Raw genomic sequence first — 16635 nt, 5'->3', positions numbered from 1 at the left:
AATGCGGCCGGCGGCCCCGGGCTCCCGAGTCCGGGGCTCTGTCCTCCGCGGGCCGCGGGGAAGGAGGAGCGGTGCCTTCCCTGTGATGTGTCAGCAGGCGGGCTCGGTGCGGCGGGGGCTTCACGTAGGTGCGGGCTCCTGTGTGTCCCGTCCATCTCCGCGCCTCCCTCCCCTCGCCGGGCGCTGACCCCACCTCTCCGCAGCCGCCTCCCCCCAGAGCGCGGAGCGGGTCCGCCGCCCAGCAGCCGCCCAGCAGCCGCCCAGCAGCCGCCCAGCAGCCGCCCAGCAGCCGCCCAGCAGCCGCCCAGCAGCCGCCCAGCAGCCGCGGGGTGGGTGCCTCTCGGCGGCCGCCCGGGGCCTCGCGCACACGGCGATGTGGGCGTGGTGAGAGCTGGCGTGGGGGAGCCGCGGCCGGGGCAGTTTCCTGCCTCCGTGGAGCCGGAGCAGCCGCGGCGGGGCTGGGCACAGCGTCGCCGGCCGCGCGCCCGGACAGCGCCAGCCGCCCGTGGCCGTGGCCGTGGCCCCCCGCCCCGCACTCGTCCCCCCCCGCCCGACGGCGCCGGGGGCAGCTCGGACCGTGACCGGTGCACGCGCCTGGCCGGGGGCCGCCCCCCAGACAGCCCCCCTCGGGTGCCCGGGCGAGGATGAGCGGCGGCGGGGAGGTGGTGTGCGCCGGCTGGCTGAGGAAGTCGCCCCCCGAGAAGAAGTTGAGGCGCTATGTAAGTCCGGCAGCCACGGGAGGGAAGCGGCGGGGGCCGCCCGGGGGGTCACGGAGGGGCGTCTGGGGCAGCTGGCGGCGAGGCTGCGGGAGCCTGGGGGGGCCGAAGGCCGGGGCGGCGGCGGGGGACGGGGGGCGCAGCCCAGCCCAGCCCGCCGGGCGGGAAAGTGAAAGCCGAGGCGTGAAACCGGGACTGGGCTGGGCGGGGGGCCCCGGGGCCCACCTGCCGCCGGCCCTGCCCGGGCAGCCCGCGAGGACACCTGCGGCAGGTGCACCCGAGAAAGCCAACAGGCGGGGGGCGGGGCGCGGGGCGCGCCGAGGCCGGGCGCGTCCTTCTGGCCCCCCGCGTGAAGTGGCCGCCCGGGGCTCGCGGGGAGCCGGGGCCCAGCCCGAGGGGAGGTCGGGCCGCGGCTCCGGCCGGGCCCCCGGCGGCACGGTCCGTGGCCCCGGCCCCGTCGCGTGTGCAACTTGTATCAAGTGACTCATTTGTTTTCTCCCTTCTGCCTCAGTCTGTTTCCCAGACACGCGTCCCTCCCCCTCCTGATGGTGACACTGCAGTTTGTCCGCTCCGACCGGCCCGGGGTGGCTCAGGGAACAGAGATCCAGGTGCTGGGCTGCCAGGTGGTGCCCGCTGCCAGAGGAAATGACCGGGCCGGCCTCTTGGAGGGAGGGGCAGAGGGGACGGAGCTGCTTAGCTGGGGGCGCCCAGCGGTGCCCCGAGGCTCCCAACCGCATCTCAGGGATGCTCATGTCAGAGGGGTTGGGGCTGCCGGCCGCTGCCAGGAGGCTGCAAAATCTGGGGCGTCTGAAGCGAAGGTCTAGCTAGAAGCCTGGAGCATGGGGGGGGAATGCATTGTCTGCTCCCCCCGGAGGGGGTGGCCTCTGCCCCCGAGAGCAGGATCGTGAACCCGGCTAGGAATGCCCCCCGCGACCCGTGCCCGCTCCCTCCTGCTTTCATCTCTTGTCCCCCCCCCCCCAAAGGAGTTACACGGGGAATCGGGTCTCCTTGAAGTCACTCCCACAGGCGAGAGAAAGAGGAGAGATTGCCTTCCAGCTGCATTGCATCTAGGGAACTGTGTGCAGACCCGGCCCACTGTCAGCTGTGAGCAGAGGCTGCCTGTCCTGTGGGGGGCTGGAGGGGGGAGGGGAGGCCGAGGCTTCCCAGAGTTTCCTGTCTTAGGTTTCCAGATCAGAACCAAGTGAGTTCTGGCCTTTGGACTGAGGAAGTGACTTTCTGTTTTTCAAAGGAAGTTTTTGTCCTCTGTTCAAATGCAATCAGGCTGCTAGTTAGTTAGGTCATGCCTGGGGAAAGCTGAGGGCTTCAGAATTGGGGCGGTAAAGGATCGAACCCTCCGTCAAGGCTCTGAGCCCCGTCTGATCTCCATACCCTTTGGAGATCCTTGAGATCGGAAGAGGTTTTGGGGAAAATCATTTCATCTAATCCTCTCCACGCTTTTTAAGGTGTTTAGCATATTTTAGTTAGCATGGGGGCTAGCCCAGTGTGGCTATTTTCATTCAATTGTAAGTAATTCATCTAGCCTTCACCTTGCAGATCCTTCAGTTTTTTGAATGCATAAATAAAAATAAAATCCGTATAGTCAGAAAGTATCATGATTTCTTCTTTAGAAAATAAAATGGTCCCCTCTTCTCAGTTCACTGAGAAATTCCTGGAGAATTTTTCTTTTTGTAGTATTCTTTTCTGCATAATAGAGATCTACCTAACTTTACCAGCAAAAGGAACTAACTCATCAGTCAGGGGTCTAAAATCTCCTAGAAACCTTGTTGTAGCCCTTTTGGAAAAACAATAACAAAAAATGTATACTGTAGAGCTTTGAGAAAGCTTGTTTGAAAGTCTTGCAACTGAAGCTTCTTGTTGATTTGACAGGGCTGCTGATCAGGCTCCCTTTGGGACTTTGATATTGGTACCTACTGTATGCCAATCTCTACAGGGAATAATAGTTAAGAAAGACAAAATAAAGTACAGAATTTCAGATTCACATTAAGGAGCTCAAATTCTAACGAGGGAGAAAACATGCCAACAAGGTAAATCAGAGAAAATCTCAGTGGGGAAAGCACCAGACTGGCCTGAATGGGGTGGGGGGTGGCATTGGAATATTTTTTTAGTTCAAAGTAACTACTCTCTGAAGCTAGCAGATCTAACGCCCTTCATAAGTTTAAGGGTCTTGCTAATGTTCAGTACTAAATGATTTGACTTTGGTAGTCACCAAGTTAATAAGGGCATTTAAACTCAGGGCTCTTTAGCTTCAAACTCAGTCTGTTTACAGTATTTCTCAACTCCCTTCTAACTCCCTAGTCAAGAGACATGCCTAGTCAGAGGGACAAGGTAGAAGTGAAAACTATTTTTCTCATCCTTGGAAGAGAAACTACCCTGGGGCAAAACATCTTCCTCTGTCTAGCCATTTCCCTTCCTTCCATTTTCCCTACCTGGGTAAAATTATGTAGGCTTCTTCCACTCTACTGGAGTGGAAGTCACACCAGACAGATTTGTCATTGTGACTCCTTGGCAAGTCACCTCAAAGTGACTTTTAACCTTTTTAAAAAAAACTAGGGGAGGGAACAACTAGATAAAATTCTAAGACTTCAGACTCCATAGACTTTTTCCTCAATAACTTTCCAGGGATGGGTGTGGCCTGGGAGGTGACCTGCCCTGAATAGTTAGAAGGTGGGGGTTTTCCCCTTTGTGGTGATACTGCTATTGTTTATTTGGTCTTGGAAGCCAAGTAAGTGGAGTAAGAGAAAGACAAATAACCTTATAACCTTAGGGTAACGGTTGATAATACTGATGACATTTATATTGCAAATATCTTGTTTTTATCTTCACTATTTATAGCAACCCTGAATGGCCGGTACTATTATTATCCCCATAAGGAAATTGAGGTAGAAGGAGAAGTTAAAAGATATGGCCCAGGTCATTGGTGTATAAAGAAGGAAAAAAGCAGACCCTGGCCTCAAGGAGCTCACTTTCTAATGAAAGAGACAACATACAATAACCACAGACATGGGATATAAGTTGCTGTTTGTCCTTCAATCTCAAAGAAGACCATGACATCAGGGAGGTGATGCCAGGACAAGCACATGAGTTGGATTTGAGTGAGGGGATGCTGTGCTAAGTCACCAGTCTCACTTTCTCCTCCTGAGCCAACTAGGTCCATTGGCCAGATATGGTTCAAGATAACTGGAGATGGCCCTGAATAGGAAGCAGTCAGGGTTAAGGGTTAAGTGACTTTACCCAAGTGTCTAGTGTCTGAGGCCAGATTTGAATTCCAGCTCCTGCTACCTCCAAAGTTATAGTTCTATACACTGTACTACCCAACTGCTCAATGTAATATATATGATAAATAAAATATAATATAATATATAATTATATAATACTGCATATTATATAATAAAATGTAGACCAAGTAAATGAAAGATAATCTCAGTGTGGGGGGGAGATGAGGAAAGGATTGTTGCAGAAGTTGGGAGGAGAGTTTAGTCTTGAAGTAACTCAGAAAGAAGTGTTTGTCATTAAAGGAATCAAACTAGCAAGGGAAGAGAACAAGCACTTAGTAGCACCTACTATGTGCTAGGTACTCCACTTAGTACCTAATATGTTATTAAACCTCCGTTTTTCAGTTGAGGAAAATGTAGCCAACAGAAGGTCAGGTAGAAAGTGTCTGAAGCCAGTCTCTAGTGCCTCACATCCAGGGTTATCTCCAGTTATCCTGTTCCATAGCTGGCCACTGGACTCAGATGGCTCCAAAGGAAAAAGTGAGGCTGGTAACTTAGCACAACCTCCCCCCCCCCTCGCTCAAATCCAATTTATGTGCTTGTCTTGGCATCACCTCCCTGATATCATGGTCCTCTTCAAGAATGAAGAACAAGGGCAGCTAGGTGGTTCAGTGAATAAGAGCACCAGCCCTGGAGTCAGGATGAGTTCAAATCCAACCTCAGACACTTAGCTATGTGGCCTTGGGCAAGTCACTTAACCCCATTGCTTTGAAAAAAAAAGAATGAAGGACAAACATCACTATTCAGGTAAGATTTGAAATAAAAAAAACTTTACTAGCACTGACTACTAAGTGCATTCTGCTCAATGTTGAGAACACAAATATAAAAAGATAGTCCCTAGCCTTGTATTTTCATCCTTATAGATGAAGACCTGCTCTGAGAGAGAAGAGTACCGCCAGGAAGTGGAACCTGGGGAAATCTAGTTGGCATTTATAGAAATTTTGGGCCATGGATTGAAGCACCTTTTTTAGAAGTAAAAGTCTTAATCATTTAATTATATGTTTAATTAATGGGATAATGGAAGCTTAGCTCCTGCTTTTAAAGAGCTTAGTCAAAGGGAAGTCAACTATCAGGATCAAGGAGAGATTCCAACTATAGGAAATTGAAGGTGTAAGAGTGATGCTTTTTTCCAGGAGGTAACAGGCAAAGATATGGAAAAAGTGATCCCTAAGCTTATCCTCAAAGGAAGGGAGGAGATTTGGGGTCTCTAGCTCCCAGTACCTACCTGTGATGAGTTCTTAATGTCTATTGAATTGATTTAGAATAGCTACTGACATGTCATTTAAACACTGAAGTTCCTTTCCACTTTGAAATTGTGTGGAGGGCATTGATTGCTACGATCAGGAATTTCTACACTTTTTTTGGTAGGTAGTAGGACAAATAGAGTGTGGAAACTTCTCACCAATGCTGCTCTGCAAGTCCTCTGGAAATTGCCTGGAGCATGAGTGACTAAGTGATTTGACCGTGTTCACCAAGTTCCCTTGTGGCAGAGGTAGGAAAACCAGGTCTTCCAGACGGGAAGGATAGCCATACACCATAGAAAGCAACATATATATGTGTATGTGTACACACACACACACACACACACAAAAGCACACACGCTAGGCAAATCCAGTTATCTTTGAGCTCAAGGTCTAAGACTATGCATTGCAGAGAAGGGGCTGCCCTTCATAGGGATAGGCAGATTGCTCACCTGAGAGACCTTTTTTATATTAAAATCATGGATCCAGTCCCCACCTCATCTTCCCTATGCTTTTAGAATAGATTTGTTTCCTCTTAAGAGTGGACTTTCCTTGAAGTTTCTTCATTCACTGTCCCAGTTCTCCAGATCTTCCTCCCCTTGGGAGAAAAGTGAGCAGCTCAGTAAAGTGGTAATTAGCTTCCCATGCCATTGTGACTGAGGTCCTAAGGGCCTATCACTTTATAGTCTGTGGACCAAATAATAAGCAACAATATTTGAATAGCTCCTGCTGGAATAGCGATGTGTGTGTGTGTGTGTGTGTGTGTGTGTGTGTGTGTGTTTCTCTGTTCCTCATCCCCCTTGGGATGGAAGTGTGCTGGTTTATTTTTATTTATTTATGTTTTTATTTTTTAAATTTATTTATTTTTCATCTATATGTACATGTATATTTTTAAATTACAAAATTTTCTTCTACCCTCCCTTCTCACCCCCTCCCCTCAGCAGCAAGCAGTCAGGTTAGCATTGTACACACATAATTTGATAAACATTTTACAAATTAGTAATTTTTGGTATGAGGGATTAGGATCAAGGGAGAGAGCTACATAAGAGATAATTTTTATAAAGTGTTCATCAGATTCTGAAGGGTTGTTTTTTGTTTTGTGTGTTTCATTTTGTTTTCTTTTTCTTCCTCTGGTTGGGGATAAGATAGTCCATAGCCAGTCTAATACAGTTGTCCTAGCTCTCTGGACTGCTGAGAGAAGCTACTTCCATCAAGGTTGTACATCTCACAGTGTTGTTGTTGATGTGTACCTTGTTCTATTGTTTCTACTCCCTTTACTCAGCATCAGATTCTGTATGTCATTCTAAGCTTCAATAGAGTCTGACCCTTTGTGGTTTCTTATAGAACAATAATATTCCTTAGTATTCATGTACTATAACTTGTATGGGCATCCCCTCAATTTCTAATTCTTTGCCACCACAAAAAGAGCTGCTATGAATATTTTGGAACATGTAGGACTTTTCCCATTTTTTTATAGTTTCTTCTGGATATAGACCTAGAATTGGAATTGCTGGGTCAAAGGGAATGAACAGTTTTATTGCTCTTTGGGCACAGTTCCATATTGCTCTCCAGAAAGGTTGGATTCACAACTCCAACAGCAATGCATCAATGTCCCAATTCTCCCATATCCTCTCCAGCATTGATTATCTTTCCTTTTTCTTATCTAGACTAATAGATGTGAGATGGTACTTCATGGTTGTTTTAATTTACATTTCTCTAATCAATAGTAATTTAGAGCATTTTTATATGATTATATATAACTTTTAATTTCTTCATTTAAAACTGTCTGTTCTGGCCAATGTGACCAGAAAGAACAACCATCAGTGTTGGAAGGGATGAGGGAAATCTAGGACACTAATATATTGTTGGTGGAGTTGTGAACTCATCCAACCTTTCTGGAGAACAATTTGGAATTATGCCCAAAGGTCAACAAAAATGTGCATACCCTTTGATCCAGCAATACCACTACTGGGTCTGTACCCTGAAGAGATCATGAAAAAGGGTAAAAACATCACTTGTACAAAAATATTCATAGCAGCCCTGTTTGTGGTGGCAAAGATTTGGAAATTAAGTAAATGTCCATCAATTGGGGAATGGCTTAATAAACTGTGGTATATGTATGTGATAGAACACTATTGTTCTGTTAGAAACTAGGGGGGGATGGCAATTCAGGGAAGCCTGGAAGGATTTGCATGAACTGATACTGAGCAAGATGAGCAGAACCAGAACATTGTACACCCTGACAGCAACAAGGGGGTGATGATCAATCTTAATGGACTTGCTCATTCCATCAGTGCAACAGTCAGGCACAATTTTGGGCTGGGCTGTCTGTGATGAAGAATATCATCTGTATCTAGAGAAAGAATTGTGGAGTTTGAACAAAGACCAAAAACTATTACCTTTAGTTTAAAAAAAAAGTTATCTTATTATATAATTTTTGTCTCTCTTATACTTTATTTTTCTTCCTTAAGGATATGATTTCTCTCCCATCACATTCAACTTAGATCAATGTATACCATGGAAACAATATAAAGACAAACAGACTGCCTTGTGTGGGTGTGTGGGGGGGGGGGGGGAGAAAGCAAGATTAGGGGAAAAATTGTAAGATTCAAAATAAATAAAATCTTTCTTTTATTAAAAAAATAAAACTGTTCTTATCCTTTGACTATTTATCAATTGGGGAATGCTTTGTGTGACCTTATAAATTTGATGCAATTCTCTATATATTTTAGAAATGAGACCTTTATCAGAACTTTTAGTTGTGAAAATTGTTTCCCAGCTTTCTGCTTTCCTTCTGATTTTGGCAGCATTGATTTTATTAGTGTAAAAACTTCTTAATTTAATATAGTCAGTCATTCATTTTGCAGTTTATAATGTGTTCTAATTCTTGTTTGGACATAAATATATCCACTTTCCATAGATCTGATAGAGTATTTCTTTATGTCTAAATCCTGTACCCATTTTGACCTTATTTTGGTATAGGGTGTGAGATGTGGATCTATGCCTAGTATTTTCCATACTATTTTCCCAACAGTTGTGGTCATTTACTGTGACTTTTTTTGAACCTATCTTAATTCACTGATCCATTATTCTATTTCCTAACTAGGCAATTTTAATGACTGCTGCTGTAAAAAAAAAGTTTTAGATCTGGTAGAGTGAGGCCACCACCTTCCTTTACATTTTTTCCCCCATCACTTCCCTTGCTATTCTTGTCCTTTTTTTGCTCCAGATGAATTTTGTTACTATTTTTTCTAGTTCAGTAAAGTAGTTACTTGATAGTTTGATTGGTATGGCACCAAATAAGTAATTTAATTTGGGTAGAATTGTCATTTTTATTATATTAGCTCAACCTAACCTTGAGCAATTGACATTTTCCCAGTTATTTAGATCTGACTTTGGGTGAGAAGTGCTTTAATTGTATTCATACAACTTTTGGTTTTGTCTTAGGAGGTAGACTTCCAAGTATTTAATGGTGTCTATAGTTATTTTAAATGGAATTTCTCTTTCTATCTCTTACTCTTGGGCAGTTTATTTTTACCTTAAATTTGTTTACTGTTAGGGCAGCTAGATGGCACAGTGACTATAGCAGTGGCCCTGGAGATAGGAGGATCTGAGTTCAGATGTGACCTCAGACACTTAATAATTGCCTAGCTGCATGACCTTGGGCAAGTCACTTAACCCCATTGCCTTAAATAAGTAAAATTTAAAAAAACACACAAAAAAGAATGTTTAAGAAATTTGTTTACTGTTACTTAAATACATCAGTTCATTAGTACCTGCCAAGCCTATAAAGGTAGATAGTGCAAGATTGTCCTCATTTTACCCAAGAGGAAGTTGAAGTTGCCCGCCCCCTCCCTATCCCCGACACCAAGGACTTGTCCAAAATCATCTCGTTAGCTGCTTCTTCTAAGGCCTAGGAAGATATTCTTTATCTCCCTAATATCTTAGATAGTTGGACTGAATGTTTTGTCTTTCAAGGTGTAGATGTAGAAAAAGGCCTTTTTTGAAGAAAGATTGATTTGGGAATTTTTAAAACAGTAAAATAAATATCATTACCATCATGCAACCCTATAGTACTTAAAAATCTCATGCAATTTTACCAATTTTAAACTTCAGTATTTAAAAAATCAATTTTACTATTGTAACTTTAATTCCAAAAAATAGTTTTTAAAGTGTTAATTGTTTTTCTAGATCAAATAATTTTAAGAAATGCCAACACACCAAAGTGAAAGTCTTATGGTCCTGAAACGAGTATTTTTGTATTTTGGTTCTGTCCCATCTAAAGTCTGCATATGGACTGATTTCTACTAATTTTCTTTAATATCTATAGTAATAAATATGTAGGAGATAGGAATTTGAATTGAAATTTCCCTAGCCTAAGAAATTCCTTCCACTGAGGGGTAGTACTTTCTCTGCAATTGAGAGTAATCAGGAAGCTAAAAGACTTGCCCAGGACCCACAGAGTCAGCATGTAGGGCAGAACTTGAACTCAGGTTTTTCTGATTGAGACCAGCTTTCTAGCCAATGATCATGGTGCCTTCTCAGCATATGTTATATGACATTATTAAGTGAAAATTCTGAGCCAGGTGGTAAGACAGGCAGTGGTAACAGCACAGGTTATGTAGACTATCCCTGGTCTCTCTGGCATGCTAGACAGACCAGATGCCCCCAACCCCAGGGATGATGCTTGAATTGGACAGTGAATATTATCTGCAGTTAATTACAAAACTCCTGAATTTTTAAAACTTATTTAGGGTTCAGGTCATTATATCATTTGAGAGTTATTGAGCTTAAAAGTTTTTTTCTAAGTCTACTATTGAGCAAAATTTTATACTTGCTATATGTCCAAAGACCTTATGCTTGAAGCAGGAAATATAGAAATGAATTCAATACCAGACACTGCCAGGAGGTGCTTGTTCTGCCTAAAGAGGAGATAAGACATAACAATTACATGAGATAAATTCAGAGTCATCCAAGCAAAGGTGTTGAGGAATCTCCCCCAGGTAGAGATTCCTTTTAGAGTGAAGGCTCTAGGGAAGTCTTCATGGTGGAGATAACTCCTGAATTAGATCATGTAGGGAGGGAATGGCTTTAAAAGAGACAAATGAGAAAAGGTTAGTTCATTGTAGTCAACCATGGAGCCAAGGCACATAAATAACAGGTGGAAAAAGGAACTGGGACAAGTGACTCGTGTGACTTGGAATTATAAAGAGCATATAAAGCATATAAAGAAGATTTGTGTGATTATAAGCTTCTTGAAGGCAGGATTCCTGCCATATATCACTGCATATTCCCTAAAACAGATTGGATTTGCAAATAATGTTGAAAGAATGATATTCTTTCTCCATAGATTTGTAGATTGTTTGAACTTAAGATATCATTCAGTCTATCCCTCTTGTATTACAGATGAAAAAACTGAAGTCTGGGAAAGAGTCCACAAGTTAGGTAAAGGGATGGGATTTGAACTCTGGTTTTCCAACACCCCTTATCAGTCCTGCCATCCTCTTTATTGGCATGGTTTCCATTAGAGGATCTGGATTCATCCTCTAACCCTTGAGCATAAGCCCACAGAGACTATACTGGATCAGAGAATGTTGCCCAGATCTTGTCATTGATGTTGACAAAAACTGTGAACTTGGAAAGGAACAAGTCTCCTCTGCGTAAACTTCCCCAATCCCAGGGTCATTCCAGGGCAGAGAGGGGAGGAGTAGAGTTGGAGATCCCAGTGCTTTTAATTGTTATGTAAGTTTTTCCCAGTGGTGGCAAAGGACCAGAGGAAGTAAAAATGGAGGGAGCAGGAAAGGAGGCCTTCACTGCTCACTTAATAAAATAGCTTTGAAGCTGCCGACCATCTGATTTAATCCCTCTGAGCAAAGCCACATAGGCTGGCCTTTTTCCAACTAGGCTGTGCTAGGGAGAAGACCAAGCTGAACTCGATGACCAGAGACAACCAGAAGAGCCACCTGGGAGTAATGAGACTAGCATTGCCTCCATGAAAGTGTTTTTGTGAGGATACCTGCAACAAGTCCCTTACCTCTCTGAGTCTCAGTATCTTCACTTGTAAAATTGAACTAATACACTACCTACCTACCAATCAAGATTGTCGTGAGGATCAGGTGAGACCATAGGTAAGGTGTTATTATTAAAGAGGCAATATAGTATAAGCAAGAACAAGCCAGGAAAACAACGGGTTTGAGTCTGGCATCTGACATATACTGAATGGGTCACTTGATATCCAAAGTTGCAGAGAAGGTTCCAACCTGAATTTGTAAAGGAATTTTCCTCATCTGGAATGAAATCCTCATGGGAATGAAATCCCTGTTCCTATTCCTATTCCTATTCCCATTGTTATTGCAGTTCTTTTCACTATTCCACATTCAGTCCTATGCTAAGGACTATAAGCAATAAATTCAAGTTTTTTACCAGAGCTATAACTAGGAATCTTACATCTTAGTATGTAAGTGGGATCTGTGATATTCAATGGTATCAGAAATCCAGGCTATGCCCTATGGCTTTGAGGAAGAAGGTAGGTCCCAGAAAAAGGGTGCCATATAACAAGGTGATTGTACAGTCCAAAGAAGAAGTTATCTGGACAACTTCTGGACAAAGCCAGTTATAGATCAACCCCATGATAGGCCATGAGTTCAGGAAATGTTTATTCCTTCTTGAGTGATGGAGGTGAGATGATACCAACTCAAGATTTCCATAATTCTTCTAGGGCCGCTTGAAATTACTGTAGTCTATTGAAGTAGAAGTTACAAATGAATAGATTGAGGCTTCAAGAGGCATTATCTCTTGCCCAAGGTTACACATTTAATAAATGGCAAAGCTACAAGTAAGCAGTCCCTTCAGAGAAATGGGAGATGTAACCCCAGATACTCATAATGATGGATTATTTGTGTCCCACTTGTAGTAGGGCCATCCGAACTCATATTGGTTTGATCAGCCATTATTGACACAATGTACCTTGACCCTGACACAGTGATGCCATTTTGGTCTCCCTGAAGAAAGGAGGACAACAATCCACCAAGTTGCAAGACAATTGATTTGATCTTTTGACTCCAAATCTGGTGTATTGGGTTTTTTGTTGTTGTTTTATACTCTCTTCCTGTCTCTGGAACATCACTATTGTCAGTGTCTCATCGATCCTCAGCCTTCTATGATTGTGGGATAATGAATACAGAGGAGGTCTCAGAATCAGGAAGACTTGTTTTCAGGTGCTGCCTCTTACATCCAGGCTATATGACTCCACAACCTGTTATTGGTTAAGAGAGTTCCCTATTACTTAGGAAAGCTACCTCCAAGTCTAAGTGAAAGCAAGTAATTTCAGGTGAGAGAATGCACAGAACTGGGGTAGAGGGGAACAGGAAAAGCTGCAATAGAAATTGGTGCTTTAGATTGACTCCTGAAGGAAACAAGGGGCTCAAGTGGTGAAAGTGAGGATGAGAGGGATGAGGGGTAGGTGGGAAGGAGGGGCAGCAAAAATAAAAGCCCAGAGAGGGAAATGGACTGGACCAGAGAGTTGAAGGATCTGGAGCAAAGCTCAGGGAATCTCATCTCCTTATTCCTGGAAACTGTGCTTCTCTTAATCTAACAATTAAAGTCAGGTCAACCAGCATTTAGACATGTTTTATGTGCCAGACTCTGTGCTGGGGGTTATAAAGAAGGCCAAAAAATTAGTTTTCATGATTCTGGGCTTAATCATACTATGTATTATCCATCCCTCCTAGTTCACTTTATATAGCCCAACTGGAATTGGAATACAGGTCTTCTCTGACTCTAGAGCAGGGGCAAAAAATATCAAACCAGAAGTCAGACATGGCCTGCAAAATCGTTTGGTCTGGCACTGTCAGAATAATGCATCCATAGGAGGACTTGAAATTCAATTTATCTAGGAGGTTTTAGGGGTGAATTAATTAAATATTTGACCAAATATAATAGATTAATTTTTAAGTTTTGGCCCTTGGTAGATAAGTGTCCCACCCTTGCTCTAGATGCATGACTCTTTCTTATTTGACCTTGTAACATCAGCCTTTATTGATGTTAATGCCTGTTCCAGCACATGGGGCAGACCTGAGTTTAAACTCCATCAAAGCACAAAGTTTCAGACTTCCCAGAGAGAGATCCGTTTTTGTCACAGGAAATTGGAGGTTTTTCCTGAAAAGAAGCCTGAAGGGGAAAAAATAATCTAAGAGATAGGGAAAGACATGATCTTATGATATGAGTCTTGAGCAGTCTTCTCCTGCATGGGGCATTTCCTGGGGAGGGGAAGGGATTGACATGGGATTTATATATGAGGTCAGGGAGTTGTATGAAAAACTTCTACTTTTCCCTGAGAAACTGTCTAGAAAAATATTTTCCCAATTTTCTGCCCACCTTCTTATCTTGGCTACAGTTGTTTTAATTGTACAAAACCTTTTTAGTTTAGTATAATTAAAATTATTCACTTTAACACCTCACTCTGGTACAAAATAACAAAGAGTGAAATGAGCAGAACTAAGAAAACGTTCTACACAGTAACAGCAATATTATTTTAAAAACAACTGAGAGGAGCAGCTAGGTGGTGCAGTGGATAGAGCACCCACATTGGAATCAGGAGTCCCTGAGTTCAGATCCAGCCTCGGACACTTAATAATTACCTAGCTGTGTGGCCTTGGGCAAGCCACTCAACCCCATTGCCTTGAAAAATCTAAAAACAAACAAAAAAATAAATAAAAACAATTGAGAATGACTAATTTATTTTGACTATTTATTATAGATACCTAAATTAACTACAAAGGACATATGAAGGAAGACACTATCTGCATCTAGAAAAACTGATAAATAGAAGTAATTACAGAATAGTTTTATAGGTATATATCTATTTGTGTCTAATGGTAGCCATCTCTAGAGTAGAGCAGGGGGAGGGAAGAAAAAAAGGGAATAGCAAGTTATACACAATAGATTTGCAGTTTCCTATGCACTCATCTTTTTTTTTTAATTCGATGATGTTATAGAAATGCTTATTTGATTGAAGTTAATTAAATAAATAAAGTTTAAAAATAATTCTCCCTCTCCTCCACACTAAACCCTATTTGTTCCATGTCCAAAGAACAAGACATAGCCTGAGGGAGAAAGACCTATTTGATCAGTTGTATTGAAAAGTTGTAGCTTAATAATCACATGGATCATAACATTTAGCATTCTTATTTTATTGAGACCCACAATATTCGGAAATGTCTTGACCAAGGTGACACTGTAAGTATCCAAGTTGGATTTGAATCCATGTTCTTTCTTTCCAGATCCAATGTTCTTTCCAATGCCAAAGAGGTTTTTAAATGGGTCTTTGAAGTTGTTTTTATCTTATTGTTACCATTATTATTTCACTATTTTGGTTTCCTTTCTAATTCTATGCATTTTTATTTTACATATTTAAAAGAATTATTCTGACAAGGGATCCATAGGCTTCAACAGACTGCAGAAGGGGTTGCATGATTCACACAAAATTAAGATCTAGGCCAACCCCCTCTTATTTGAAAGACCAGGAAAAACTGTCTTTCTTAGAGTCTGTTATGTGGTGGTGTCAGAGCTTCAGGCATCCTGATATATAGTAGGAAAAAACACTTGATCTAGGGTCAGAGAGCCTAGTTGGGATTCAGGCTGTGCTACTTGGTGCCTTTGCTTTCTGTCCTTCCATATCCCCATCTGAAAAAAAATGAGGAAGTTGGTCTCTATATTCCATGGCCCTTGACCCATTGTTGGGAATATATCCTGAGATAAGGGAAGAAGAAGCAAATGAGCATAGCAGTATTACATGTAATTAAACTAGAAGCAACCTCAATAGCTGGGAAATTGTTCATTGTAGTAGGTGACTATAATAGAATTTTGTGATATCACTGTCAGACATATCTGAGAAATATAAAAAGATATGGAAGGACCTTTAGAAAACAATACAAGGTGAAAAAAAGCCGAACTGAAAGAAGGAAATTAAGGCCCAGTAAGAAATTTATCAGCTCAGTGACCCTGGCAAGTTAGTTAATCCTACTTGCCTCAGTTTTCTCATCTGTAAAAATGGGTTGGAGAAGGAAATGACAAACCATTCCAGTATCTTTGCCAAAAAAATTCCAAATGGGATCACAGTCAAATACAACAAAAAGAATTGGAATATAGAATTGGAATGAATGGACAAAGAATTCTAATGAGGACTTAGAGTGACTGAAAAGTTATGATACTTTAAGAAGTGAAATGAATTTAAATGCAAATGATCTCTCTAGAGTCACATCCTAAGAGATGGTTGTCAAATTGTTAGCAAAATAATTAATTTTTAAAATTACTGGCAAAATTGTCTTTTATTTCTAAGTCTTAGTTATCTTTCAATATACAGATGAAAGGAATGGGTTCCTTTTTTGAAGGGAAAGGTACATGGGAAAAGATTACTTTGCTCAGCAATCCCAATATGTTTCACAGAAACTAATCTGCTGCTTAAAAACAAAATATTGAATTCCAAGGCCAGTAAATGGTATTTGGATTAACCAGTATTAGATGATCTATATTCCTTTAACATGCCTTTTACACAAATGAAAACAAGTTAGCAAGCATTTATTAAGCATCTACTCTTTTCCAATAACCCTGCCAAGCATTGGTGATACAAAGAAAAGCAAAACTAGTCTCTGCTCCCAAAGGAGCTAACATTCTAATGAGGGAGCTTATCCCAACAACTATTTTATTCATATATATGTGTGTGTATACACACACAAAGGCATAATTGAAGACTAAGAAATGATCAGCAGAGGTAAAGCTGCTATTGCTGAAAGAGTAAACTAAGAACCAATCACTACCACATACATAGAAGTCATCAGAAGACTTCTGTGTGAATAAATACTAACTCTCTCACTGCCCAGATCCTAAGAGTGACCATGAATGGATTAATGTTAGCTTGGTGGTCTGGTCTCTGGTAGTGAACTCCAGGATGTTCAACACTTTCATTTATGACTTGTATAGAGGCATAGATGGAATGCTTGTCAGAACTGCAGATAACTAACCTGAAAAATCATCAGGAGCCAAAACAATTTCAAAGGGATAAAACAGTGGATTGAATTGCATGAAGATGGAACTGTAAGAACCAAGGTGAAATCCTTTACTTTGAGTTGAAAAATGAACCAAAGCTACTGCTTTGATGATATCCTTGGGGGGGGGGGGGGGGGGTGGATCATGGTTGATCGGCAGTTCCTGTGGAAAATAGTATGGGGGTTGCACTGAATTGCAAGCACAAGATGAATCAACAGAGCATGTGGATGTCCAAAGAGCTGATTTTAGACTGTGCTGAAGGCTTTAGTCTCCAACAAGGAAGACATTTGTCCTACTGCCCTCAGCCCTAGTTAGACCAGCCCTGGAGCATTGGATTCC

General features: G+C 42.4%; 1 protein-coding gene across 1 annotated transcript in view; it reads left to right on the top strand.

Moving 5' to 3' along the window:
• The first annotated feature begins 594 nt into the window (after positions 1–594).
• The window catches only part of GAB2 (GRB2 associated binding protein 2), a 241185-nt gene continuing 225144 nt past the window's right edge, over positions 595–16635 (top strand). Inside the window, exon 1 of the mRNA XM_074216988.1 lies at positions 595–719. Within this exon, the coding sequence (XP_074073089.1) occupies positions 645–719 (75 nt within the window). The 5' untranslated portion in view covers positions 595–644. The remainder of the gene's footprint in view (positions 720–16635) is intronic.

The sequence above is a fragment of the Macrotis lagotis genome, chromosome 1, assembly GCF_037893015.1.
Source record: "Macrotis lagotis isolate mMagLag1 chromosome 1, bilby.v1.9.chrom.fasta, whole genome shotgun sequence".
Classification (NCBI taxonomy): Eukaryota; Metazoa; Chordata; class Mammalia; order Peramelemorphia; family Peramelidae; genus Macrotis; species Macrotis lagotis.
Note: the sequence above shows the minus strand (reverse complement) of the source record. Positions and strands in the feature narration are given on the sequence as shown.